The sequence below is a fragment of the Lepisosteus oculatus genome, chromosome 5 (assembly GCF_040954835.1).
Source record: "Lepisosteus oculatus isolate fLepOcu1 chromosome 5, fLepOcu1.hap2, whole genome shotgun sequence".
NCBI classification, from domain to species: domain Eukaryota; kingdom Metazoa; phylum Chordata; class Actinopteri; order Semionotiformes; family Lepisosteidae; genus Lepisosteus; species Lepisosteus oculatus.
Window position 1 is genome coordinate 52,822,239 of NC_090700.1, and position 26,708 is coordinate 52,848,946.

Consider the following 26,708-nt stretch of genomic DNA (forward strand, 5'->3'; position numbering starts at 1 on the left):
GGGCATGCTAATATCTCTCGTTCTTTCCTTTCTCTGGGGCCGTACTTGTTAAGAGGCAGCACACACACAGTGGTTCTCCCTCCTCCGAAGTGATGGATGAAGTTACTGCGTCAGATTAAATTAATCCAGGTGCCGCTGGAAGATCATCTGAATGCATGCAAATAAGGAGGCCTCTAGCCTGTTTGGTTTTTAGCAGCTGACAGATCCCATTCGGCTGTGATGAAAAACACAGTGAAAATCAACAACGTGCAGGTTACAATAGGTAAGATCATCACACAGGGCAACACCCACCTGTTTTTTGCAAGAATAGATGGCATCGGCTTTGACCACATGTCTGGGCACCTTGTTCCATATTCTCACAGCCCTCTGAGTAAAGAATTGCTGCTTATTCTGTTTTAAATAAATCCTATAATTTCCATGTGTGTCCTCTAGTTTGGGTTTCTGTTGATTCTGAAGAAGTTCCAGGGTCAGCTTTGCCTGTTCCTTTGAAGAATTGAAGGCCCTGGAGATTTGTTGATCTTACATGTTTCTGTACCTGCCTCTTCTTTATTGCAAGCAGCTGAGACAAATCATAAAAGAAGTCTCATACAGGACCAGATGACTCATGCAGTCAAGCTAGGCTCTTTGTATTATCTTAAGTGTCCCCATGCTTATGATGCTCAGTTTGGTCTGGTTCTTTAACCAAAGTGCTGACTTAAACTTTGACTTAACTGCCGTGTGGTTGAAGTTGTAATATATGTGGTTATATCTGTTGCATTCTGAGAGAGTTCTCTTTTGAAGGATATCGAGTTTGTCATTGCTTGTTTTTAACATGAACAGGTTTTCATAGATTAACAAATAGGTATGAGATGTGGTTCATGTAGTTTTCTAGTGCAGATTTGTATGTAAAATGCCTAAACATACTGCTACAGCTGATAATAACACATCAGAATTTAGGCACATCACCCGAATGACTCCAGAAAAACTTGACAATGCATGCAACTATATGTCGCTTGGTATAAAAGCATTATCCGGGTATTATGAAATATATATATATATATCTGTGCCCTCTTAGATATTATTCCACTCACCTCACCCACTTCACAGAGTCTGTTGTAAATGGAAAGGCAGCTGCTGCATCAGAAAGCTAAAGCTCAGTTGTATTGATTAATTTTTACACTTTAAAGTACTGGAGGGTAAAATGGGGGAACCCATAGCATTAATACTTGAAGGCAATCTGGCCTTTCCACCCTGTGATATCTCTCATACACTCTAACAGGTACCTTTAGAAGAGTGGTCCTTACTTCTAGATCTGGAGTCTTCTGGTTTTCATTTTATTTGACCTTTTTATGATTTTATTGGATCAGTTTTTGGCTTATTTGATCACAGTTTTGACCAAGTACTTCCAAGTCTTTATTCAGAAGAACATAAAAAGTCTCATCTTGCTCATTAGTGTGTTAATAGATTATGGATCCAAGTTTCTTATCGAAAGGCTGAAAATATTGTTCCAGACCCCCACACCTCTCTCAGTTCTTCTCTCACTTTTGATCCTGAAGCATCCCACCAGATTTTCCTTACCGTCCAGGATTCAGAAGAGATTCTTGGGAAGAGTTTTGAAGAGCATGAGTTCCCTGTAACACCTGCAGAGCTGCAGCTCTCCAGAACCATGAGTAGGGATCATGGCTTAAAAGTAACTGCAAGTACAAAGGTATGAACACTGAGTATGAAAGTAAACCTATTGCTGTATTTTTGTATAGGTATGTATATGTTTGTATTCGTAAAACCGTATTACACAGCTTTTGGGTGTTTCTTAAATGTCTTTAGGAACATTTTGATTAATTTAGGTTCATAAATGGCTGTGATACACTCAAGAGACTTTGCACATTCCAGCAGGAAAATGTACATCTTTCATGGGAGATGAGAGTGTGACTTTTTTCATGGATGACCTTCTTGCCAGACTTGAGGCCCATTGAACATGTGGGGGATGAGCAGGGACAATGTGTAGAATCTAGCGCTTCTAGGCTCATACAAGACAAATGGAACAGAATTCCTCATGCCAGCATCTGCAACCAGGTGCAAAACAGATGAACAGCTTGTATGGCTTTGAGCCGTGCCACTGTCCTGTCACTTTCATAGAAGACCCCTTGTTGATCAACCCTGATGATGACAATATTAATCAGCATCTTGCATTTACCTGTGTCATATCTGTTAAATAAAAGGTTAGTGCACTGGCTGCAATATTTTTTATTTTCCTTATGATAGATTTCTGATTATGTTGTTCACAGTGATAAGTTCCTTCTAGTTCCAGTATATTAATAACATATTCTACATTAGTATATGTACTGTATGTACAAACATTCTGTATTTAATGAAGTCAGGACCTGCACAGTTCAGCTTGCCAAGAGCTTCTAAGTCATTAGCTGGGCCTTTTTAATACAAATCCCTGGCACTCTTTGAGTGGCCTGTAAGCAGTTGCCCTACACTTGCTGAGGGTTATCTAGTAGCAAGTTCAGCATTTTGTCTCGGTATAAGGGGTTGATGAGGAGAGAGGAGGAAAAATATAGCTTAATCAAATGGGCACAGCCCAGTCTTGGAGGGCAGTAATTATGATTCACAATAAATATCAGTTGAAAGTGGCAGCTTTTTTTAAAACAGTGGGACATTTCTGCTCACAGCTGTATTTCTTCAGTTCCTTAAACTACTGTATGATGGTTTATTACTAAGCATGATCACCATATAAGCTAGTTAGTTACATTAGTTACAAGGAGTGTTGCTTCTCCCCCATATTATTAACTGCATAGATATGTTTCTCCAAACTATATAACAATAAATCTCTAATGAATACTCTATGAAAATAATAGATTGTAATCCTAATCAGAATCACATGACTGATTAGTGCTCTATACCTGATCTTCAAATAACAGTAATGCTGACTAAACCTGAATACAGTAATTACATTACTTAATCCTGCTTCCCCCACCCCTCCAGACAGTCTTTAAATAGACCCATAGCATTACTTACACTAGTACTACAGTTAACTAGCAAACTACAGTAAATCTTTTGCTTTTAAAGGTTTGGTTGTACTGCGCTTACACCGAAGGAAAATAATGTGGTCAGCACATCATTTTATAAAACAGCGTATCACCCCACTGTCATATGCCCCAGCCCTCTCCACAGAAAGCTTGTGCATTTTGAGGATTTTCACAGCTGTAGCAAGTGCTGTTTGATTACTGAATGTAGAGTATTAGACAGATTATTCTCACTCTCCCACTCTCTGGGACCTGAATTAAAGTGTGTGGCCTTTCCAAGTGATTCAGAACAACTTCTCTCTCTTCAGGATATAATTAAATCAAGAGGGAGTTATCATGTACCAGAGGAAGTCCTTTTCCAACAGGATCCAATTCTTGGGCTTTGTGAAGGCATCCTGCTGCAGTCCTTTGGAAACATGCATTTGGCTCTCCATCCCTAACAATCATCACAAGCCACCTGCTGGACGAGTCGCCAGCTGCAGTCTGGAGATCGTCTCCCTGCTACCTCGTGTTCCAGCTGTTGTGCAGCTGGGTGCACTCGAGCACTAGGCGGCCGAGTTCGGAAACTTGCCTCAGGTGCATCAATCCCTGGGTCTTCCGTCTCCGAGTCCCTTCCCTGCCAGGGACTCTGCTGGGTTCTTGTCTTCTTTTGTAAAAGCCAGTGTCTAGTTTTCCTGCTTCTCTTCTTCGGAAAATGAGAAATCAAAGGAATTGTCAGTACTGTATCATTTCATTTCTAAAATGTAATGGATTTCTATCATATAGACATAGAGCGATTTTAAGAAATGTGGTGGGTTATATTGCTTTTTAAAATATAAGAGTGTTGTCCATGCCGGAGTGGCTCATCGGTCCAGAGCTCATCCTGCTTTCTGTGCTCTGAAGAGGATGAAACTAGAGGAGCCTTGGAGAGCAAGCCCATCGCAGGGATTATTCCCAGCAGTGCTGGTCCCTGTTTATGATATAAACTGGAGCAACTGGGGTAAAGTACCTCACTCCAGGTACAGCAGCCATGTGTGCAGTGGAGACTTGAGACTTGAACCCACAACCTGCCAGTAATGAGTGCAGCTCACCCATTACCCTCTGCCACCCCATATTTCTGTGTGTCACACAGCAAGTCTAACCTGCTTTCTTTTGTGACCGACAGTTGATTCTTGTGATAATCCCATGAGCATGATGGCTCTAATGGGAAACCTTAAATACTTAAGGTAATAGGCAACACGGTTGAAGCAGATTCCCGTCAAGACACAACTGGACGAGACCCTTTCATCAATTAGGTGCCAGCAACAAAAATGAGCTTCTCATCTGGAATTGTTTGTACTAACCTTGAATGCAATGCAGGGCAGCCACAGGGTAGTAGTGTCCTCACCCTTGACGCAGGACAGGGGCAGTAGAGCTAGTTGCCAGGTGCTTTGTTTGCCTTCTTCCTTCTCATCTTTCAAAACAGAACGGGCGATCCAGGAGACTCTTCCCAGGGCTGCTCCCATCACACATCGGTCCTCGCTGTGTTTGCAAACACGCCAAATCCGTTTATGCGCTTGGCATTTAAGAAAAGGCTATCATTATCACCGTGCACCGCTGCAAGCTAACATTACTTAAATAATTACAAATCATGAGCTGTGTTCTGGGAAATGTCTTCAGTTTCTCAGCAGAGACTTGGTAGGGGTAAAGGTTGCTTTTTAAGGTTTGTGAGGTCTGTAACATTAACCAGAGGATGTACCATATACATCCATTTTCTTTTGCAGCTTATAAACTCACAATGTTTTGAAAGTACATTAAAATAATTTAATGGAAAAAAAAACAGAGGACTTAGTAAGCCTGCAATTCTAGATTAATGTCCTTGACCTTGACCTAGAGCTTTTGCAGAAGGACAGGACAAGGAATCTGAAACCTCATTGATAAAAATAGCCTTTAAAAAGCAAATTCTGGGCTTTCCAAGTGGTTCCTGGTCTTTTTATCTGCAAATACAAAAAGAAAATCATATCGTTTTCACCTTTCTGGCACGGTGTGACACCAGTAATCGAAAGACATAGAGAATGTTAAAACATATTGAGTGAAGAGTATAGAATTTTAATTAAGGGTCTATATTATGAGTTTAAGGGGTATTAAGTGGTTGTATTATGCGTTAGACTTCATTTAGAATAATGTGTACAAATTTGGTGGAGTACAAATAAAATGTTGTTCTGGTATCAGTCAATGGAAAAGCAAGTAGGTTTCTTGGCATGATCTACATTAAAATAACTAATTCTTGTAGTGTGTCACACAGAACAGAGAAACCTAAGAAGGGACATGATTCAAGTATTCAAAATCCTCAGAGCCATTGATAAAGTCAGTAAAGTGGACATTGATATATATTTAAAACTGAGAAAAGAAGGATTTTATGAATGCAAAGGTTTGTGGGAGTATGGAACAATCCATCTGGACATGTTGTTAAAACCACTACCATAGTTTCTTTCAATAATCAACTGGATGAGATTTACAATGCAATTAGCTTGTAAAATTTAAGCAAGCTGGAAGGACTGAATGGCCCCCTCTTGTTTGCAGAGTTTTTATGTTGTAAACTCTTTGCTGTAATGTGAGACGGAGCCATCTGTGGGATATTATATACATTTTCAAATCCTCTCTGGTTATGGCTACAGCTGTGGTTTTGATGTGACTCATCATTGTCTGGGGCAAGTATACACACACAAAACCTGCCCTATTTCTAAGTGTAAGAAGGTGTGGCTACAGTATATCATAGCTCTGTCAAGGAAGTTCACCCACTTTATCTCAACAAGTGAGTATGTAGCAGCTGCACTGAACCATTCCTCCTCTGTTGACGAGCCCAAAGAAACACGTTTTAGGCCTGATAGAAATGGTGGACTCAGTATTCAATATTAACAGTACTCAATATTCTCTCTTTTGCTCAACAGCTTTTGGCAAGATGGCTACAGCCTAATTTATTTTGGCTTGTGCAACATTCTCACTAAAACAGAAGTGTTTTTCCTTGTGTTGCCTTTTTGATTTTATTTTCTTGTACTTTCTCAAGAAAATATCTGCAGAAAAAGCCTGGCATCTCTCACTTTCACCTCCTCAGCTTCAAGTCACCATCTGGCCCTGCTGCTTCAGAGTGGGGAAGCAGAATACACCCAGTGACATTCAGACCTTTTTTTCATTTAGAATGACTCAAACCCAGCTCTCTAACACCAATCTAATTTTCATGTCTGCTTGTACCCAGAAAATGTCATTCTTTTTCCGTTTGGTACTAGATACAAACACTACTACCTTCCAAAAATGTACCTCCCTGTTAAACATCTTAAATTGCAAATTTGTTAAGAGGTGGAAAAAAGGTTTCAGGAAGCATTCTAAGGATGACATTTATTAGGCTCAATGCATTGCGTTAAGGAAGATTAAATTAATACGCAGCTGTGAACAAAACTACGGCGATCTTGTATTCCCAGTTTACTTGAGACTATGGGTTTCACAGCCTCGCCTGTTCTTGCTCTGGCCTGGGCCACAGGAGGGAGTGTGTTCATAGAAAGAAAGCTTCACATCCAATTGGGCTCCTGCTTAGATCATTTATAAAGAAACTAGCTTTGCAAAAATGTAAATACACTAGATTTTAAGGATGAAAGTAGTAATGAATGAATAAGATGGTAGTGTCTGGTCCTGCTGTTGTGTTTCTCTCTAATCATAGGGAAGTACAACTGTACCTGAACCTTAGAAAAGCCACCCTCAGCAACAATGCCTGAAAGCAGGATATTTTTCCTGCAGTCAATAAACCAAACAGCCAGAAGCTTGATTGTGAAACGATTTAGTTAAAAGCTACTTGTAAATCATGTAAACTGCTTACCACCTCTTTCATTTATTTCTTTTCTGTCTTCCTCAACTTCATCCATCTTCGTTTTGTAAAATCGTGTCAGGGCCGAATGCTGTCTGTTAGAACAGGGTTTATCAGGTTATCAAAAACACTCTTCTTAAAATACCACAGAGATTTTCTTATTCTTCACTATGCAATTTTTAAAGACAAATCCATGTAAGTCACAGCCAGACCTTTTTATTTGTGAGTGTTTTAACAGATATTCCAGAGTGGTAAAATTAGTCAGCACTCAGTCACATAATTTCTTCTTTACTTTTTGTAATCTTTCCTTCAATATTGTCTTTTAGACTACTGAGCAGTGACACCTTAGTTACTGATGAGCCTTTCCTAGGATTTGTTTTTTTACTAAATTATGTTACCATACTTCATTCCTCTCTCCATTCTGTCAGCTTTTCTCTAGGTGCTCCAGGCATCATCAACACTGGACTGGGCTGTTTATAATATTGCACATACAGCAACAATGAATTAATCGACAAGCTTCTGTGTAAGCATAGAGCATAAACTGACTGACAGGGATGTTCCAATGAGTCTGAGAAATAGAATCCAAATACGAAGGTGACTCATGCTTGTAGTAAGCAGTGGTAATTATTGATTCATGTCTTGACCTGGTTTTATTTTTCCCTTTACGAGCTGGTATTACAGATGTCTACATTGCCAAAGCTTGTATTGTACCGTATTGTAAATGTCCTGATGGTCTGCTGTTTTCTGCCCCCTTTCTCTAGTCTCTAGTGCATGAATTTATGGAGCTCCAGTACTGAGCCGTAGTAATGGACACAAACCGCAAACTACAATTATTAGCTCTGCACTAAAGGGCTTGAAAATAGAAGTCAACAACAAGAATGGGCGTTTTGGCAAATATAGCAAATGGTTGTCATCTTTTCTGGTTTAACCCTTATAATGAATCACAATCTGTGCAAGAAATGTTGGACATTATATGAATTATCGTAAAGTGTGTGTGTAATGACAGCATAAACCTTTGTATTGTGATTTTCCAAACTCGCTTGTCATAAAAATTGTTCTCAAGATAATATTTTAAGGCACTACGCCAAGCCCCTGAGAGCTTTGTACGGTACATAAGAATTCATATTCTTAATGAGTTATATAAAGGTGACCCTAAATGGCAAGATAATCCATACAAATACTGTCCACAAGACATAAGACTCTTCACCAAACCCCAAGTGTGCAGTCCACAGACAGATTTGCATAATGTTACACTTGGCAGTTTAATATTCTATCTGTCAATAGATTAATACTGAGAATGAATAGCAGTGTATCACAGTGCTTGTTATATGCTCAATTCTATCATCCATCATTATGATAAACACTTACTGAACATGACTTTTTATGTGCAAGACCGGCAGCCACTGAAAGTTCTGCAAGCCCAGGTTGTGCGTGAAGAATATTTGGCACGAAATCTGCCTCCGAGTGCTGAGCAGATCTTAATCCAAATGGCAAAGGACAGTTTTGAATGAAGAGCTGCATCCATGTCATTGCCTGGGTCTGCTATTTAGGTCAAAAGAATAGTGAATCACTGCAGCCAGCATTGGAAACAGACTGTTAATTACCTAGTGATCCTAATAAAATGTCATAGCCTGCCAAGTAGATGGAATACAGTTAATTTATCTTTTTTGCGATATCAAATATTCAGTCTGCTATCGTCTTCCAAAGCGTACCACAGTGTTACTTTGTCACTTTTTCATGTTTAGGAGCAAAACCTGATCTCATTTCTCTATAAGATGCAAATAAAAATTCCAGCCAAAAAAATAATAAAAAAATACTCTATTTTACTCTATTTTGGAGCCAACAAGCTTCCAAAAACCCCACTGAAAATGAAATGTGCTCAGCTGCCGGCCTGAGAGCAGCTTGCCCATTTTCAAGTGCATGTGCTCTTAACCTGCAGAAAAGAAGAGTATGTAGGAGTTGTTTTTTATGTTATCTGATGGCTGTGTGATAATACTTAAAGGAGACTTTCTGAAATAGTGCAGATGTAAAGCACTGCATGGTCATTTCCAAACCATTTTGTTCACTTGAACTAGCTGAGACATTACAAATATGTTGGTGGAACTAGACAGTAACGTGGCAAGAATGATATTTTCTTCACAATGAAATAAACCAGGACTTCAGCTGTCCCCAGTGCTCTTTTTGACTGTGCCTGCCTTTCTGTCGGCCTTGAAAACAGACGTGTTCTTTGCAGGGACAGTAGCACGTTTGAAACTGACGAACTGGCTCTCTGAGGGGGGGGGGATCCTTTTTACACTGGATGATATTGGCAAAAGGCCATGCGTGTGGTTGATTTAAAGGCACTTGTTTAGAATACAATTGGAAATCGATTGCTGATGAGCTCGCTGCTGCTCTGTCAGTTTAATGCCCACCCAGCAGCCGGAAACGGGCTCGGACACTGATGACAATGCTGGCCATCACAAATCCTTCCCATTAAAGTGATCCAGTTTGCTCGGCCTAGCCTCGGTGTCCGCTGCAGTGAAAGACTTCCATTGGATTTGGGAATACAGGGCTCTCCCCCGCCCTCCGAGAGAGCCGGAGTGGGCTGATCCCGCGGCTGCCGCAGCTCCGGGCTTCACTTTCTCCACAACTGGGGCAAAATGAATTGCCGAAACGCGAGCGCTGCGTGGTGAAGTCACGGTTTCCTGCATTCCAACCAAGAAACAGTTCCTGTTTGCCTTGAAATCTGACACAGTGCTCGGCTGCAAAACAGTGCATGTCCCCAGCCTCCTTGGCATTAAGATTCCTTTGCACTCCATCCTCTTACAATACTGTAATAACGTTTTTTTTTCCCAAGATTGTGCACCACAGCTCAGAAAGACCTTCGATGTCTCTGTACCAGTCTTTTACTACTGACACTGTCATACCAAAATGTGCTGTATGTCTTTGTGCTTTTAAAACATGATTAAACCTTCACCTTTAAAAGATATTTAAAAGGTGCTATGAGTCCTATTGGTTTTCCAGTTCTTTAAACAAAGTGAGCAAAGTTGTTATTTTACATATGTGGCCATTTTTCCAAAAGGGAGTTTTAATTGCATTTTTTTGGAACAATACCAAATAAAAAAGTTGTGAACAATCTCTACTGCCACCACCCCCTTCTTCCACACCTTCCACAACTATTCAGGACTGAAAGAGGTCAACCTATAAAGTACAGTACAAACCTTTTCATTGAGTCAAGGTCTAAACTACCTATGATGAGAGCCTGGGTCCGCTGTAATATTGCTTCCTGCCTTCAGAAGTCTTTAGTCTGCCCATGTGTTTAAATTGTTTTTTAAAACATAATTTGAAACCTTTTTATACTAATGTCTAATTTTAATCATTGATTATATAGTATTAATTCAGTTGATTATAATCGTTATTTTATTAATTTTCCATGACAAAGCACATGGTGCAATAATAAGCTACATACTGTAGATCTGTTTCTGTATTTTTTGATTTACGAGCTTTCCACTCGGTAATCAGTACTTCCCTAACAGACCTGTGCAGTTTAGATTCTTGTCCTGACTGTGCTCTGAGGGCATAAATTAAGGATTGGTGTGATTTAATGCTTTTTAAACAAGAGCACAGGTCAGCACACAGGCAGCCTTGTTTCTCTTGGCTTAGAGTTCACCGAGTCAGCAGTGGTTAAGGTGTAGGAGCTCTCTGGCCACTATAAAGCTCTCATCCATCATCAAAATGAGATGTAACTGTGAGAAACAGCGGGATGAATTTTCCTCTGTGACCCATCTGCGTCCTCAGAATTACTTTTAAGAAGACAGATCTTGCTCACTCTTTAGGGTTCCGCGTTGATTTCCAGACTTGTATCAATCATCAATCCCCTAGCAACCCGCTGTAATGTATACATTGCAAAATAATTGCTTAAACTCATTCCACTTCATTTTATGTGCAAGGTACTTGCGTGCCAAAAATACTTTTTGGGCACAAAGTGACCTCCTTGGGTAAACTGAACTGCACATGCACTAGGCAGAAACAGAGTTCATTGCTTGTGACATTTTTGAAAAATATGGCTTTTCCAGCGCCCTGCGTGCTGTAAGCTAACATCTCTCTGACCCACTCTTCCAGGATCGCAAGCCCCTGATTCCCCTTTCCTTGCTCTGCAGAGCTGTCAGGTTCATTTAATAATCTGTCAGATGGGATACTTCTCCTTTTCAGTGTGTCTTGCTTGGCGTACAGTGAAAAGAAACTACTGTATGGAAGTTGACTTGGGCTCAGTGCGCATCACTTTCATTTTATCGCTTTATTTTCTCTGTAAAAGAGTCTTAAGGTTAGATCCTCCTGAGTGTTTTACTACGTTTGCATTTCGTCAGAATGTAATTTGCTGATTTAATGTGACGTAGAGGTACAGTGTGTGTGGCGTGATTCAGTCCCATCCCTCAGTGCCATTCTGATTTGTTTCCATCATTCGTGTGATTCAGTCATGGCTGTCAATCCGTGAGAGTGTGTGTTTGAACATCAGACAAACTCCTATACTTTTCTTACTGCTATCGCAGTCTGCTTCATACATTTCTGTTCAAATGCCATGGAAACACCTGGCAGCTCACTACGTCCCCATTCTTTCTGTGTATGAGCTGTGTCATTTCCTACTAGCTCAGCCACGTGTTGCCTCACTTCACAAGTATTTTACTTCTCTAAAATGTCTCTCTCACCCCCTTTTTTTAATAGAGCACGTTGCTGCAGAATTGTCAATAATGTCCTTTAAAGTGAGATTCTCTTCTGGTGAATGTGGGGACAAGTCTATAGTCTCAAACTTTGCTGCTGATTTAGAAGCAGCTGGTGAAACAGATTTTATCAAGGAACCTTTTAAAAAAATACAGTGTGTAGAGTTTAGATTTAAAGCATCATTCTCCACTTGTAACTGAAGCAATTGGTATGTTGGTAAACGGTATATTAATAGCACACAGAACTTAATAAATCCCTCATCTTTCCTTGATGAACGGATGTTCTCCAAACAGTAACCTTTGACCTGTAACTTTGCATCAGTAGCAGAGTCCCTCTTGCCATTTGGACATGACGTGTTACTGGTCTCATATCTGCAAGATGAGATCTTTATGGGGATTTGATTTCCCAGGTGTTTCAAAGACTGGACTTCAATTGGCTGGACTTTCCATGGAGACTTCTCTGCCTTTTTGCAGTGTGGCCTTGGACTGGGAGCTTCCTGACAGATAGAGAACTGGGGATATCATCTTTGTTTATATATTTTTTTATTAGGTTGATGCTTTTATCCAAAGTGACTTACATTTTCTACCTTTTTGTACAGCTAGGCACTTCTACTGACTCATTCAGATTGAAGTACCGAGCTCAAGTGTACAACAGCAGTGGCTCATCTGGGAGTTGAACCCACAGCCTTCCAGTTATGAGTCCAGAGCCTCAGAGGCACTGAGGGACAGTGGGGAATCAAAGAGAAGAAGAGACTGAAAGCAAGCAAGGAAACGGAGGAGGAGGAGTTAAATTCAACTGAAGGGTGGGAGAGATGTTCCTGTTGATACAAGTAATGCCTTTCATGTCAAAAAGTATAGTATAAGTGTTACACAACTCTGTCTAGGTATGAATGTTTTTCATATATAACTCTGCACGTATGCTTTTCATATATTACAAAAAAAGGAAAACCCTGGAACACTGAGATTTCCAGTTTTATTTATGGTCAACTTATTGATGGTCAGAATAACAACACAGGTATGACTCTCAATGTCTTTTTATGAGCAACATAAAGTGTTGCAGTCTTGATTTGATGCTACTGGCAAGAGTGACCTAGTTTTGCACTCATATTATTAGAGAAAAGTCTATTAGAAAAAGATCCATTAACTGGCAATGCCTGTAAAAGAGACCCAAGTCTGTACTTCACAGAACACACATTACAGAAGGCAAAAGGTATTCTTGCAGTGAAAGCAATATCAGGGTGTTTAACGTCCCATTTCCCTTCTCCCAAGGGCTTTTTAATCATTTCAAAAAGCATCACTTTCACTGAAATATCAAGTGCTGTATGTAAAATTGTTTTCACAGGAGGTGTAGAAAAAATAAATATTTTACAAGTTGCAATATCACACCGTGTTCAGTTCAGTTTTTTAATGTTTCACATACACAAGCCACCAATTCATACAGGAGAAAAGTGCAAAAATCTTGTTCCTTTTTTTCTTAAGGTAAAGTGGGCTCTTCCATAATGGGAGCTGTACATTTTGAAATTATGTACTGTACCTCGCCCCCCAATGGAACAGGATTTCTGTGAAATATTTCACTGTGGAAAAAAGGCACTACCATGTTAATGTAATAGGGAATAGAAAGTTATTAATGGGAATAGAAAACTTCCATATTAGATGGGATTCTGTGGAAAAATACAGTTTCTATTCATGAGTAAACGTATACTGTAAATAGTTACAAAATCCCACTAAAACATTTGTAATTCAAGCAAATTTGTGTTAACACTATTGGTCCCAATTAGAATTTCATAGAAGGCTGTGAGTACTATTTTACCATTTTAAAAACTTCTATAGAGTCGAGGAAGTGTTCACAAGCTGTGCCTTAGATTAGATCATTCTCTAGATCAGCACTTGTTAGGATAAAGGAGCATTTGATAAACCTAGAAAAGACATCATTGTCAAGTGTTTCTTTTTTATTCTTTGGAAAGTATTAAATAACTTACTGATTCAGGCTCCCCGGTACTCATGTTAGTCGCTGTTTATTAGATTGGGAATATAATCATCTTTATTTTTGAATCATACACAAACAGAAAACAGGGCAGGCGTAAGGCAGGGCTGATTTAGAACTGCTGGCTGGGAGTTTGAACAGGCAGCTATCGAGTCATGTGCACCCAGACCCCTCCATTTGCAGATCTGTTTCCGTAGTAATTAGGTGCAACTGAACAAATGACACACATGCACTTGAAGGCACTGCAATCTCCTTTTGTCCACAATACAGTAGGGTACGCATGGACCTCTGGGTTAATTAATACCACTTACAGAGCGGAGTAATAGGCAGGATAGAGGGGATTCTATTCTGCAGATACCTAACCAAATTACTAGCAGACAAAGACAACAGAGCATGGGTGCAAGATTAAATTACAGCAGAGATGTTCAACACACAGTATAATTCACAGACTGCTTAAATGCTTTAGTGAAATACACCGGGAACAAATGAGTTTGTTTCGTATCTCTCCTGTAATAGAGCTGTTGGAAAAGAATAGGGAAAAAAAAACATTTCAAAGCAATTAAAGGGAATATTGCAGATACAGTAATTACTAGTAGTGCCACTTAGCTTTTATTTTTGCTGTGATAGAAATAAAAGTAACGTAAATAATGTGCAAAAGATAAAACACACATTAGCGTAATTAATTGTAATTGAATTAATGCCTAGAGCTAGACTTGCTTTGATAAGAAAAAGATATCCTTATGCTAACCAGGGCAAGCTGTGTGTTTATGTTGTGCAGAGACATGTACTCCAGTATTGAAACCCTCAACTTTTTGTTTATGGCATTGCAATCCAGCAGGCTTTTAAAAAGTAAAGCTCTCTTATGTCATCGGAAATATTGTATTTATATGATGATGAAAAATCATCCATGGCTTTTAGTTACCCATGATTATTCCTTAGTTTAGAACATTTTTATTTTATTTATTATTATTTATTTTTAATGTGGCTTCTCTTGATTTCCTCTTTGAATGTAATGATAATTCAACATAATAAGTATTGCATTGCTTTTTACAGCAAAATAGATGCCTCGAAAATAGGCACACTGTAACCCCCAGTGTTCATGCACCTTGAAACATGCACCTTGAGTGCAGTCAACTGTGAAATGATCTCTCATTTCTTTATGATGGGGCCTGTTACAAAAAGATTTTCTGTCAATACTGTCCAAACTCATTTTTCTCGAATATCCTTAAAAGTACAAACCTGCGCTGTTGGTCAAAATATTCAAGGTTGCATAACCAGATGTCTGTTTCTTATGAGATTATTGCATTGTCCAGTAAAAAGACAGCATCTTCATTAAGAACAACAATTGTGTAAACAGTGATCATTGGTGTTAAATGAAATCCATTTGTTATTTCACAAGAATTCCATTGTACATGGGGCGGTGGCTCTGTGGCTCAGGCACCTGTGGCTGGAAGGTTGCCGGTTCAAATCCCGCGGCCGGCAGAGGAATCCTACTCCGTTGGGCCCCTAAGCAAGGCCCTTAACCCCAGCTGCTCCAGGGGTGCTGTATAAATGGCTGACCCTGTGCTCTGACCCCAAGCTTCTCTCCCTGTCTCTCATGGAGAGCAAGCTGGGGTATGTGAAAAGACACATTCCTCATACAAGAAATTGTATTACTCCTCTACTACCGTGAGGTTTGAATAAGGAACCTGCTGTAGCTCCTCAGTCCCTTGTGCAGACTGTCATGTGGAGAGAGAGCTTTAAAAATACTCTCCACTAGAGGTTAGCTAGGGGTTCCTCCTTGATTCTAAAGCGTTGTTCATACATGACTCTTGGAAACATTTCTGGTAGACCAAAGGTGGATATACTAACTGCACTGAATGAAGAGAAATCTCCAGTCGTAGAGCATTTCTTATTCATTAGCTGTCTCCTGGGAATGCTGTGGTTGTTTTGGGGTTTGGTTTTTTCTTCCTGTGGAACCCGTCCTGGCCAGAAAGCAGACCGCAGGATGAATAAAGCTCAGGGAGCATTCTGGCACAGAGTGTGGTTTGCCCTTCAGAGCCACAATAGATGCACCAGTTCTGAAACCAGCCCCGCGGCCCGGGCAATTTTCTTCTGAGGCCACCGCTGCTAATCTGAGCATCATAGCTTTCTTTATTTATTTTGTAGAGCACTACAAGGAGATACTCATTAAGAGCTTGTTAAAATAACAGATTGCGGGCATCATCTCCACTTTGCGCAGTCTTAGCTAATTTTTGATATGGCCAAGTGACATGCTACAGCATGCAATCCATCCTTCCATACAGAATGCTCACGGCAAAAAAGGGAGGCAGTTCAGTCATAAATTCCTAATTTGCTCACTCCGTGGGTACAAAGGAGCTCTATAAAAACCTCCCAGATTAATGAGGCCTAGCCACTCCTTGGGGTTTTTATATTTCATTACTGTACACCCCACAGCCAACTGATGGCAAAAACCATCAATTCAGAGTGACAGAAGGCGTTCTGGGTTTTTATTGGATACTCTTTTGGAGAAGGAGGTGCCCTTCGCAATACTAGCAAAAACATGGGGTTATTTTTATGTTCTACTTCCCTTTGAATGTTTATTTTTGCATGTCTTCATTTGCATGAGATTTCTTTCTGTTTGGGTTACGACTGTGCAATTTAGTTTAAGTATTCCCTGTTTGATGCGCTGCATGAGTTCTGTGGCGCACATAATTTGAGAAGATGTAAAAAACCTGCAAACGTACACTTTAGAAATAAAGGAAGTAAAAAATTGCTTACACACAAGCTACAATATTTATATATTTCAATAGCAATGGATATCGGGTAAAATCAGGCAATATCACTGCTATTTTACCTGAAGGTTTTAGTAAACATCACAACTTGCCATGCCTGGACTGCAGTGTTTGCAGGGCATTGCTGAAATAAATCTAACCAGTAAATCTGCCCATCAGAGGCCTTCAAAATCATAAACAGTCTGTTACCACATTATAGTTCAATGTACAGTAAATAGTTAATTATTCTACCAGTGACAGATTTTACTAATCTACTGGCAAGTTAGCAAAGAAGTGGTATTCTAAATACAGACAGCTGTTCCATGTGCTATAGAGTCCTTATTCAGTTTTACATGGACATTATAAAATCAAATACAAAAGAATAACTAGTGAATGACTTTGAGTTGCCAGATTTCTGATTGACAGGAGCACGTTAGCCCAGACAGTGCTGTCCTGTTTGGTCCAGTCATAGTTGCATCGCTGGTCTAGATGGCTGCTGCCTTGTCCATATTTGGCTGATTCCCTTTTCTACTTTTGATGTTCTGCAGCTGATGGATGTGTATGCCCTTACAGTAACTGGAGGTGTAATGCACTTCTTACGGTACACATAAGACCTTTAAATCTGCGAATACTTTCCTCAGAAAGAATGTGGAGGCAAATAGAAAAGCCCCACCATATTTCTGAAGCTCACACTCTGAGGTCCTTCATGTGGGATAAGGGCCGTGCACTGGATTGCAATCAGCCCCCAGTCGAGCAGACTGGCTCAGATTGCCTCCTCCCTCCTCCGGTTTGCAATCCATCCGGCGTCCTTCAGATCTGTGTTTTTTACAGAACGACAAGTCGAATTCTTTTTCTCTTTATTACACCTTGTTTTTCAAACGTCGACCAGCCAGTAACAGTATGTTTTATTCCTTCCTCCTCATGGACACAGGGTCTGCAGAAGATTGTGGGTTTCCGTGCGACTTTGCAGGATCACTTTCAAAGCCTTTGGCTTTAAGCAAAGTTGACTTCAGTTCTTAAAAGTAGTGTTAAAAGTTTATGGGTGCAGATGTCAGAATCACAAAATGAAAGTAATACTTCTTTATTTCACTTCAACATATTTTTTGGTGTGGATGGGTTTATTTGGGCTAAGAAAAAGTGAACCACATTTTGCACTCTACTCAAATAATAGATATATCACTGTTTTAACATGAGACACATACATGTTTTCATTCTTAACCTTTGTATTCTTCGAAACAAGGTGCTTCTTTCACATCATAGATCCCCCACCCAGATGTGATATCTTTGAATGTAAAATCATTCTTACTAACCAAAGGTTTATGCTAAACTAAGTTGTGAACATTTTACTGAGTCAAAGCCTGCGTTTCAAACTATACTGAGCCGTCTGATGAAAGGTTTTATTTTTTTATTTTTGGGCTTGGTGTTGTGATTCCCCTGTAAGGTGACAGTTCGTTCTTCTCTTCTTTTCTGAGGTTTCCGGAGAGGAGAAAGACTGTGGTGTTGTTGCTATGAGCAGTCAACAGTGCTGTCTCTAAGGAAACACACCCAAGATGTACCGACAATGCAGCACATATTTATTATGCAACTGGCATGTAGAAAAATGTATGCAAGATGGAAACTATGCAGCTGTTTTTTTTCTTCTTGTGAAAATCCTGAAAACTTATAACAACCTGCCTAGAAAAGAGTATTGGCTGACTTTCAGAAAATAATTGTGCTATGGTTGACCTTGGTGCACTTCTGTATCACTTGGGTGTAGCCAATAGTAGTTACTACATCAAATGCATATAGAATTATAAAATATTTTAGGAATCCTTAGAGTCAGCACCATTAACTCATAAGCCACTTCTTACTGCGCTAGGTGTTGTTCGCACTGTAATTAAGCTGTCTGGTTTGTTGGAATAGCTGAGGTCAGTTAATGTATGAAGCATGAAGTCATTTGCTCTATTTTAAACAAGTTGAATGCTGTGCCTTGATTCCACATTGTTTTCAGCATTTTTGCAGTGCTTTTTGGAAGTAACTTGCTTAAACCTGTGGGCATAGGATAGGCTCTACATAAAGAAGATATACTATACACAACTTTACAACTTCCTGATGTCAATATAAAAAATAAATCTCCTACAAGATCTTTTTATTTTTTATTTTAACATACTTTATTGTTTCACCTGGGTTTCCTTAACATTTTCTGACCATCATGCTTCATACCTAATCTGCATTCAGAGAAGATGTGTTACTGACCAAGATGTGTTACAGACCTTTGAACTTGCATGTTTTTCCTGGAGCGCATCAGAGATATTTCAAACTTTATGATAAGACATTTTCTCCCAATTTCCCAAAGCAATGATGTTGGATATCCTAGCAACTGTGAAACTATATTCCAAGGGAGACATGTGCAAAACATTAGGCTTTGAGGGCAGTCCTTATCTCTCTAATAAAATGTTGACCCATCGTTGTGATGATTGTGGCAACGATTATTGAAAACGTTTAGCCTCAGAACCTGCCATCTATATAAGGAAGCAAAAAAGAAATTAGTGGGTTTGTATTGTTCATACTTACAGTCACAACTGCTTTGATCCTGGGCAGAGTAACAAGCACCAAAGTGAGTCATTTTTTCCATGCTTCCTCGTTAATTAGCTGCTTTGGGCGGGTGAACAACATCTGCCACAATCACCACTGAAGCGTCCTCAGCTCATCTCTCTCGTCATCTCCTGTCTCAGAAAACAGAGCAATGCCAACGTGAGACTTGTAACCTCCAGCATGTGGGCTTTCTGTCTCCCTGCACTGTCACAGAGATTCCGATTTCACTGCCCTGCCCTGTTTTTATTTAATGTATCCCTCACCAAACATTCTGTGAGTGTTTCCCAGTATTGTGCCATATTCTTCTAGAGGTTGTTTTTTTGGGGGGAGGTGGCTTCTGCAGTGTCTCGAAAAATGCTTCCCACACTAATTTTGTGGGACAAAACTGCTTAACATTTCTATGCCACTCTTTCCAGTTGTGGAAATGTGCTGACATGAAAGTGACTGCTTGGCGATCTTAAATTCATGCTGTACTCATGTGTCAGCTCTCTGTGCTTTGGTACATTAGAATTTGTGCCTGCTTGAACTCTCATTTCAATAGTACTATATTATAAACCTATCAATACCAGCATTGCACCACCATGCAGTGTAATTGTGTTAAGACATACAGTTATCTGTATATTTTCTAAATATAATTTTTTTTCTAATATAAAAAAAAATCTATACATAAATATAATCCTTGTGTTTATACATGGAGTGTATATTCATGTTTTCAAAGTGTTGTCAAAATGAAAACAAGTAGAATGGACAATTATACCCAGAAAACACTGGTCTACACTGGTAGCATATAAGTACTTATACTAAGTGCCAGAAGGAAGAAGAGCAGGTCAGTGTTTGTATTTCACATGTGCATGCAGTTGGGTATCCTTTCATTAGACAACGAAAGTTTAGGTTTCACAACCAGCAATAAATCTACAGGACTTGGTAATGAGCTGTTGTCGTAGGCAGAAATGCTACCACAAGTGACAGACATCTTTTAAAGAGTGCCAGAAAAAAAGCAAAAACCACACAGGCATTTTCTTCTTCTCAAATACGGAGAAGGTTGGTGGCTGTCTGAAGGGGTGAGCAGCTGGCACAGAGCTGCTCGGCCCAGGAACTGATGCCCTGGCTGTTGAGATCCATTTTGTGCCTTTCAGCGCGTATCAAAAGCTCTCTTCAAACACTCATAATCCGTTTGATTTGTAAACGGGTCAGGAAACAACCTAAAAGTGGAGTTTGTGTCTGTATGGGGGGAACAGCCGTAAGCTGTTTCACTATGAATGGAGGAGAGTGCGCTGAAAGAGCTCCCAGAATAAAAGATTCAAGGAGCTATTAGTACAAACAGATGTAGGTTTACAGAAGAGGCCGTCTAGGGCTGCTGATTTGCGAGTCAAAGGAATTCCCTTCCCAACCCACTCCTGAGCCCTCAGCTCAGTGACACTGCTACAAAGAATCTTGTTTCTTGTGCAATCATGTCAAAACTTTTGGTGAACACTTTACACTTTACTTTACTGTATGTAAGTTTAATTGCTCAGACAAAATGATTCAGCCATATTTTTTACATTTAAGTGGTTCCATTTACAAATCAACACCACAGTAGTTAGGATGTATAAATAGAGAGTATATTATTTGCTGTGCTCAAGATGTAGGTTTCAGATTTATCTATGTTGCCAGTTTCTTTAGTTAAAGATTACAGTGTTGATATTAACTTTAAAAAACAAAGGCCAATGGGGGCACAGGTACAGTATTGTTACCCTAAAATTATAGAAGCATGCATTGTACTGCAGTCTTTTATTTAAATTGCTGTGGTTCAAATGAAAACGAGTAAACATTGCTTAGAAATGCTGGTTTATCTTGCGACGTGGTTTTACTGTCACTGAAAATAAAAAAAAAGCAAAATCCATTACTGAAGGTCAAATTACTTTCTAGATGTGTGCCGTTGAGGGACTACAGTGCTGGAGATGTTTGGCATGTTTGAGATGTGTTTCACAGCGCTATCATGTACATCATTTGCCTTATTCACTCCTGGATTGCCCTCCCCATATGCATGGTGTTCTGAAGGAAGCCCGTAGATTAAATCTCAGACAGGTTTACCCCTTCTTGTGAGTCAGACCCTGATGTCGGTTAACATAGCAGAGGATGAAGACACTGAGACAAGTCTAACAGGTTGTGTCACAAAACAGGTTTGTTTATAAACTTATAAACTAGTATGACATGAGCTTTGGATAAAAGAGCGTGACTATAATTGCACTGTATTGTTGATTGCGGTGTTGATATTTGTTCTTGTTAGTTTTTGTTCATCGATCTGATCAATTCAATAAAAATGCTGATCGCAAACAAAATATGAAAATTTTGCTTGCCTGCTAAGGGATCCGACTGCCAATAAGACTTAGAGCAGATTTGAGCCAATACTGTCCGCCATCTTGTTAAAAACAATTGTCTTGTAATCCAGTTTCTCTTCAGCCACAGCTGTGTCTCCCAACTAAAGTTAGTTACCTCTTCTTCAGAAAGAGTCATGTCAACACAGGGACGAAGAGGCTACACCAAGCCCTTAGAAAATGTTTAGTCTTTAGTCTTTTCTTCATGAAGAAGCAGAGTGGAATTTGAATCGCAAACTGATCAGTGTTAGGCTTCACAGTACTGCAGGGGTCCTTTGTCCTGATCCTGAAAGGCCAGTGTGTCCACTGGTTTTCATTCCAGCTCAGATCTTAATGACCTAATTCAGCTCATAATTGGCCTAATTAATTAGCTACTCCCGGCACTTAAGGTGCTGCGTCTTCAAGGAGACCAAGAGCCCTCTGGCAGCAGGGCCGGGCCCCCCTGCAGTACTCACCCACTCTAGGCTCTCGTATAGATTGTAATCTATTTGTCTGATACAAATGCTGTTCCCCACCCGGCGCCGACTTGTTCACAGAAGCAGGGGGAAAGAGCGAGAAGGATCAAACCCGTGTGGCGCGAGCCTTGTGTCCGTGAGACACCTGCTGCAAACAAGGTGGTAGTCAAACATTGAAAGCAGTTAGAGTGGATTGGACTGGAGGGCACCAATAAATGACTGATAAAGAAACTTCTCGTTTTTGTGTTGTTCCCAAGGTTTAAATGACCAAGACATTGATTTGTTTCAGCATATAACCACAGCGCAGTGAACATAACTCCTAGAATGACAGAATGAATGCACAGTACAATGCAATTTACTAAGCCTAATTAAAAAAAAAACATTAATGAATAATATCTGTTAATATCCATTACAATTGATTCATTGTCCAGTAACTTTGTTTCAGAATGTGGGTCCCATACTTGTATTTCCGCTATAAATTCTTCTCCTGTATAATGAGTAATTGCCGTCTGTATTGATGTTTTCTGGGTAAGATGATGTCCAGACAGGCAGAGCACTTCGCCTTCATGTTTGCCGTGGAAGGCGCAGCAGATCTCAGTACGCTGTGGCTATTTCCTTTGGCTTTGAGCTAGTGTAAGTGCTTGTGAGCCTGGCCTTCAACATGACTAACCTAGTTTCAGGACTGTAAGCCCCAGTCAAACTCCGAGCTGCTTAATTAGGAGCATCTTTCATCACACTTACTGACAAATGTAGCTGCCCTTCAGAGAGTTTAAGTCTGTGTGATGTCTCCAGTTTTACCATGTCTATATCGTATTTTGCATTACTCAGAACTGCTGGGAGTATTTTTAGGCTTTACCTTACCTCTCCATTCTTTACTGTATTTTGCTGCACTTTCAGATGCTTTTCCTGTGGTATTCCACTTTAAACCTTTACTAGGTTAAGTAACAGCTCAACAATTCAGCTGATCATTCCTGGTTCCCTGTTTCGCTTCCAGTAGAAGGACAAAGTCTTGCCCAAGTGATAAGTAAATAAGGGGTTGATGAACCTCATGATTATGCTAATAATGATCGAATTCCTTTTGTATTCTTAATCAGAGCTGGTGCAGATGGTAGCCTTCTCTGGTAGTGCAGGATTTACTGTTCAGAATGCGCCCTCGTGTGGTTGGCAGTATGCACTGCAAATCTTAATAGCCTTGCTATAATTCATCCTTAAGATATTGAAGAGCCTTGTGATACCTGAAGAGATATTGCCTTGTGAGAGAAACCATAGATGTTTAGGGAATGTCAACTCTTGTGGAATAATAAAGTAAATTATGACTAGATTCTGACTTGTGTAATATTAGAATTCCTCTTCCTTTTTCACATATGTATTCAGAAAACCACACTACATGTCAGTGCAATGTTCCGGTACAGCAGGTGTTTCCTGTAGGGCATGTATTCCTGGTGTCATTTTCAAGCCAGCTGAAAATGGGCAGCCAATGGAGAACACTGATACATATTTTAGAATATCTGCTGCATTCTAGAACATATTTATTTGGCTTGTACAGAGTGCGGTAATAAATTATCCTTTATTTAAACTCGTGCTGTTATTGTATCTGGCACTGTGATTTTTCTGGGAGCTAGATTGTTTCTTGAGTCAGCGGGTGTCTCTGTTCTCCTTGAGAATTGGGCCTGGGTGGAGCTGGATGTCTTGCACCTGTCTGGAAAAGTGTGATTTTAATCATCGCAGAACACGAGATGGCAGCAGTGCACTAAATATGACAGCGATATTTACTGCCGGCTGGAGGCACAATGAATTATTCAGCGATAGTGCCTTTTAAAATGTTACTATCTACGTTTTTGCAAAAGCTGCGTGACAAGCTGTGTGCAGTTTATTTGCAGAGTACTTCATCACGGAGGAATAACAAGGGCTCTAGAAACATAGTTAAAGGGCAGGGAATCGATAGGACACTGCAGCACTGACAGTGAAGTATAGACTTCTGTGAGGTCCTGTAGCATCCCTTGTTGCATATAAGCTCCTAAGTCACAGGCTATTGGTTTCCCGCACGTTTCCCAACAAGGTTGATCCAGCAGCACATATCCGTTTGTTCAGCTCAAGTCTCTTCGCAGCATTCGCAGTGTACCTCAAAACAAAAATCACAGCTATCATGCACTCCTCGTTCAGTGTAACCAGCTCTCATGATGGGCTGCAATGACTTCCTCAGCACTTTGTAGAGAAGTCCTTCTCTTCTGCCTGTATCTGCGCAGGTGTACAAGCTTTAATTGGTTTCTGCTTTTAAATTAAAAGTGAGAAAAATGTACTGGGCTGCTAGCTTCTATCTTTGTTACTGGACTGGGAGAAAATGTACATTTTGTAAGTACACATTCCAAAACTTGCTACTTAGTATATGTACAGTCGATACAGGTGTATTATTGTTCTCCTAATATTATTATTATTATTTTCTCTTTCTTTGTAGGTATCCTGTTTTCAACCCTGGTGTTTGGACCAGCCTGTGGCTTCATCCTGGGGTCCCTCTGCACCAAGATCTACGTGGACGCGGTCTTCATTGACACCAGTGAGTTGCTGTTCATCTCAGATGACTGGTGCTCTGGCCGGTGCCTCCTGCTGCAGGAAACTGTGTCTCAGGGGCCGGCCTGCCCTTGTGGATGGTGGTAGATGTGAGATGGTTCACTCATTTACCAGCAGGTCACTGAGTCAGAGGTCATCTCCATGACAGCATTTGGCTTGATTGTGGAGCGAACAGAAGCTCCGACTCCAATCTGACCTTTGACTTCAGCTGACCTCGATTACCATGTAGGAGATGTAACACATGAATGTTCTGATGTCACGCAGGGGAAACTTTTTCATGTTTTTTCAAATAAAAAAAGAATTTCTTTCGCAAGCTCTGGCAACGGCGTGAGAAGGAGCAAAGCCTGACCATGGATCTGACACAGATGAAGTGCGTGGCCAGTCTGGTCTCCTGAATGAGGCCTGCTGTACCTCCTGTTCCATCCTTGAGAAGTACTTCTGAGCTGTAGACCCAGCTAATAATACAATACAAGCGGTGTCTTCCATGGGCCCCCCAGTTCAAGGCGCCCCTCTCCCCCCCTTCCTCCCACAGGTAAGCTGGACATCACCCCTGATGACCCCCGCTGGATCGGAGCCTGGTGGGGGGGCTTCCTGCTGTGCGGTGCCTTACTCTTCTTCTCGGCCCTCCTGATGTTCGGGTTCCCCCAGTCGCTGGCGGGGCAGGAGGGGGACGGCAGGGACGAGAGCGAACAGACCATGCTGCCCGACAGCCTGCCCCGGGACTACGAGAGGCCCAAGCCCAGCAACGGGGTCCTGCGCCACACCCAGGAGCCCGACAGCAGCCCCTCGTGCTGCCAGCAGCTGCGAGGTCAGGGCGCCAGGCGGGCAGTGTGCGCGTGTCAACATGGTGGCAGCTAGCTGCCTCTCCCGTATCGACCAGTGCGAGCAGAGTGGTTGTTCATTTAGAAAGGCATCCGTGCGCTGTATGCCACACGCAGTTTGGGCAGTCACAGAGCGCACGTCGTGGTCTGATTTTCCTCTTGTCGGGGACATCCCATAATTGTCATTTTCCCATACAGTGCTCTGCCTGCTGCACACCACTTCAGGCAGCAGCTGCACGGCCTCCAGCATTTCAGTTGACGCCAGTCTCAATTTCCCGTGCGGACTCACAGCTGTGCTACTCAAACTGCGTGATGTGGAAGGATCTCTTAGGTGGGCCGTGGAAACGGAGGAGCTCCAGTTTAGAAAGTGTGGAACAGGAGCTTTGCTTCACTCCTTCCAGCACTGAAGCAAATCTTAAACAATTGTTCTCCCAGTTCACATGGAAATCCTTGTCGGAAAATTGAAGTTTAATTAATTTGTTTCACTGAAATAAGCTTGTTTCAGTTCAACATAACTGTAATTGATTGATTCTTTTAAAATTCAAAATGCAGGTGTGCTGTGAACTAAAAAAGTTCGGAAACCACTGGCATATGCTTTTGACTGGGGATTCAAAGTCAGTGAATTGCCTAGGAAAACTGACTGCACTCGGTTGATTATTAAGTAGCATTGCCACCTAAGAGCCTGATTTTGTCAGATCTCAGAAGCCAGTCAAGACTTGGTCTGGGATGTTACTGATTTAGAATTTGTAGCCGTAAACAGTTTTGCTGGGCCAGTTGGTGGCAATCTTACCTATTGAGCAGGATTTTCAAACCAATGCCCCAGCATGGTGGCCAGGAAGTCTGTGCTGTAGGAAAGGCTGTGGTTTGGAGATGTTAAACCATGGTCCTGATGACCTGGGCATTAAAAATCCTGGTGTCCCAGCTAAATTCCATTTGAGGTTTACGTAATCTGGCCTGACCTTAATTGAGATTTACCTTTGATTCGATTATCGAAGTAATTCCTCTGACCACCTGATCTGTGTAGGCCAGCGCAGAATGGTTGCTGAAATGGAAGATAGCATGGTCCCCCCCAATATGTCAAATGCTTTGAGATCCATTGGGATTTATTGAGCTACAGTATTTAAATACAAGATATTACCATCAGTACTAGCAGAAGTAGAATTTTTATTAGTTGTAGTATTCAGTTTTTCCCAAAACCAAATTAAGTTTTTTACAGGAAATTTAAAGATTATTCCATCATTACGTTGTTATTATTACGTATGTTATTATTTTGCATTGTGGGGCTAAAGTCACTATGAATCTATAGTTTATCTGAATAGGAAACCAAATTATTTTCTGTCAAAATAAAAATGAGTATTGGTATCCTCCACACTGAACATAAGGATGCAGTAAGGGCTGTCATTCTTGTTTGCTTTAATACATTTTAAATATTGGACTCTCCTGTTTTGAAAGTTTTAAAGCAAAGTATGGAAGGCAGCATAAGAGAATATACAAGTGTAATGAAGACCACCTTGCAAGGAGATGTTGTAACATGAGATGGATGTGACACAACTTGGGTAGGCAACAAGCCATTTCATTGAAACACGAGGGTAAATGAAGGATTTCAAAGGCCTCCGTGCAGGAGTGGTTAATGCATTAAGTATACCGATAACATCCCAGAGTGGTGAGAGTCAA

General features: G+C 40.6%; 1 protein-coding gene across 1 annotated transcript in view; it reads left to right on the top strand.

Annotated features, from left to right (window-relative positions):
• slco3a1a (solute carrier organic anion transporter family member 3A1a) overlaps positions 1 to 26,708 on the top strand; it is a 68,346-nt gene that overhangs the window by 32,676 nt on the left and 8,962 nt on the right. The window contains exons 3-4 of the mRNA XM_006628865.3: positions 24,101 to 24,199; positions 24,746 to 25,021. Of these exons, the coding sequence (XP_006628928.1) occupies positions 24,101 to 24,199; positions 24,746 to 25,021 (375 nt within the window). The remainder of the gene's footprint in view (positions 1 to 24,100; positions 24,200 to 24,745; positions 25,022 to 26,708) is intronic.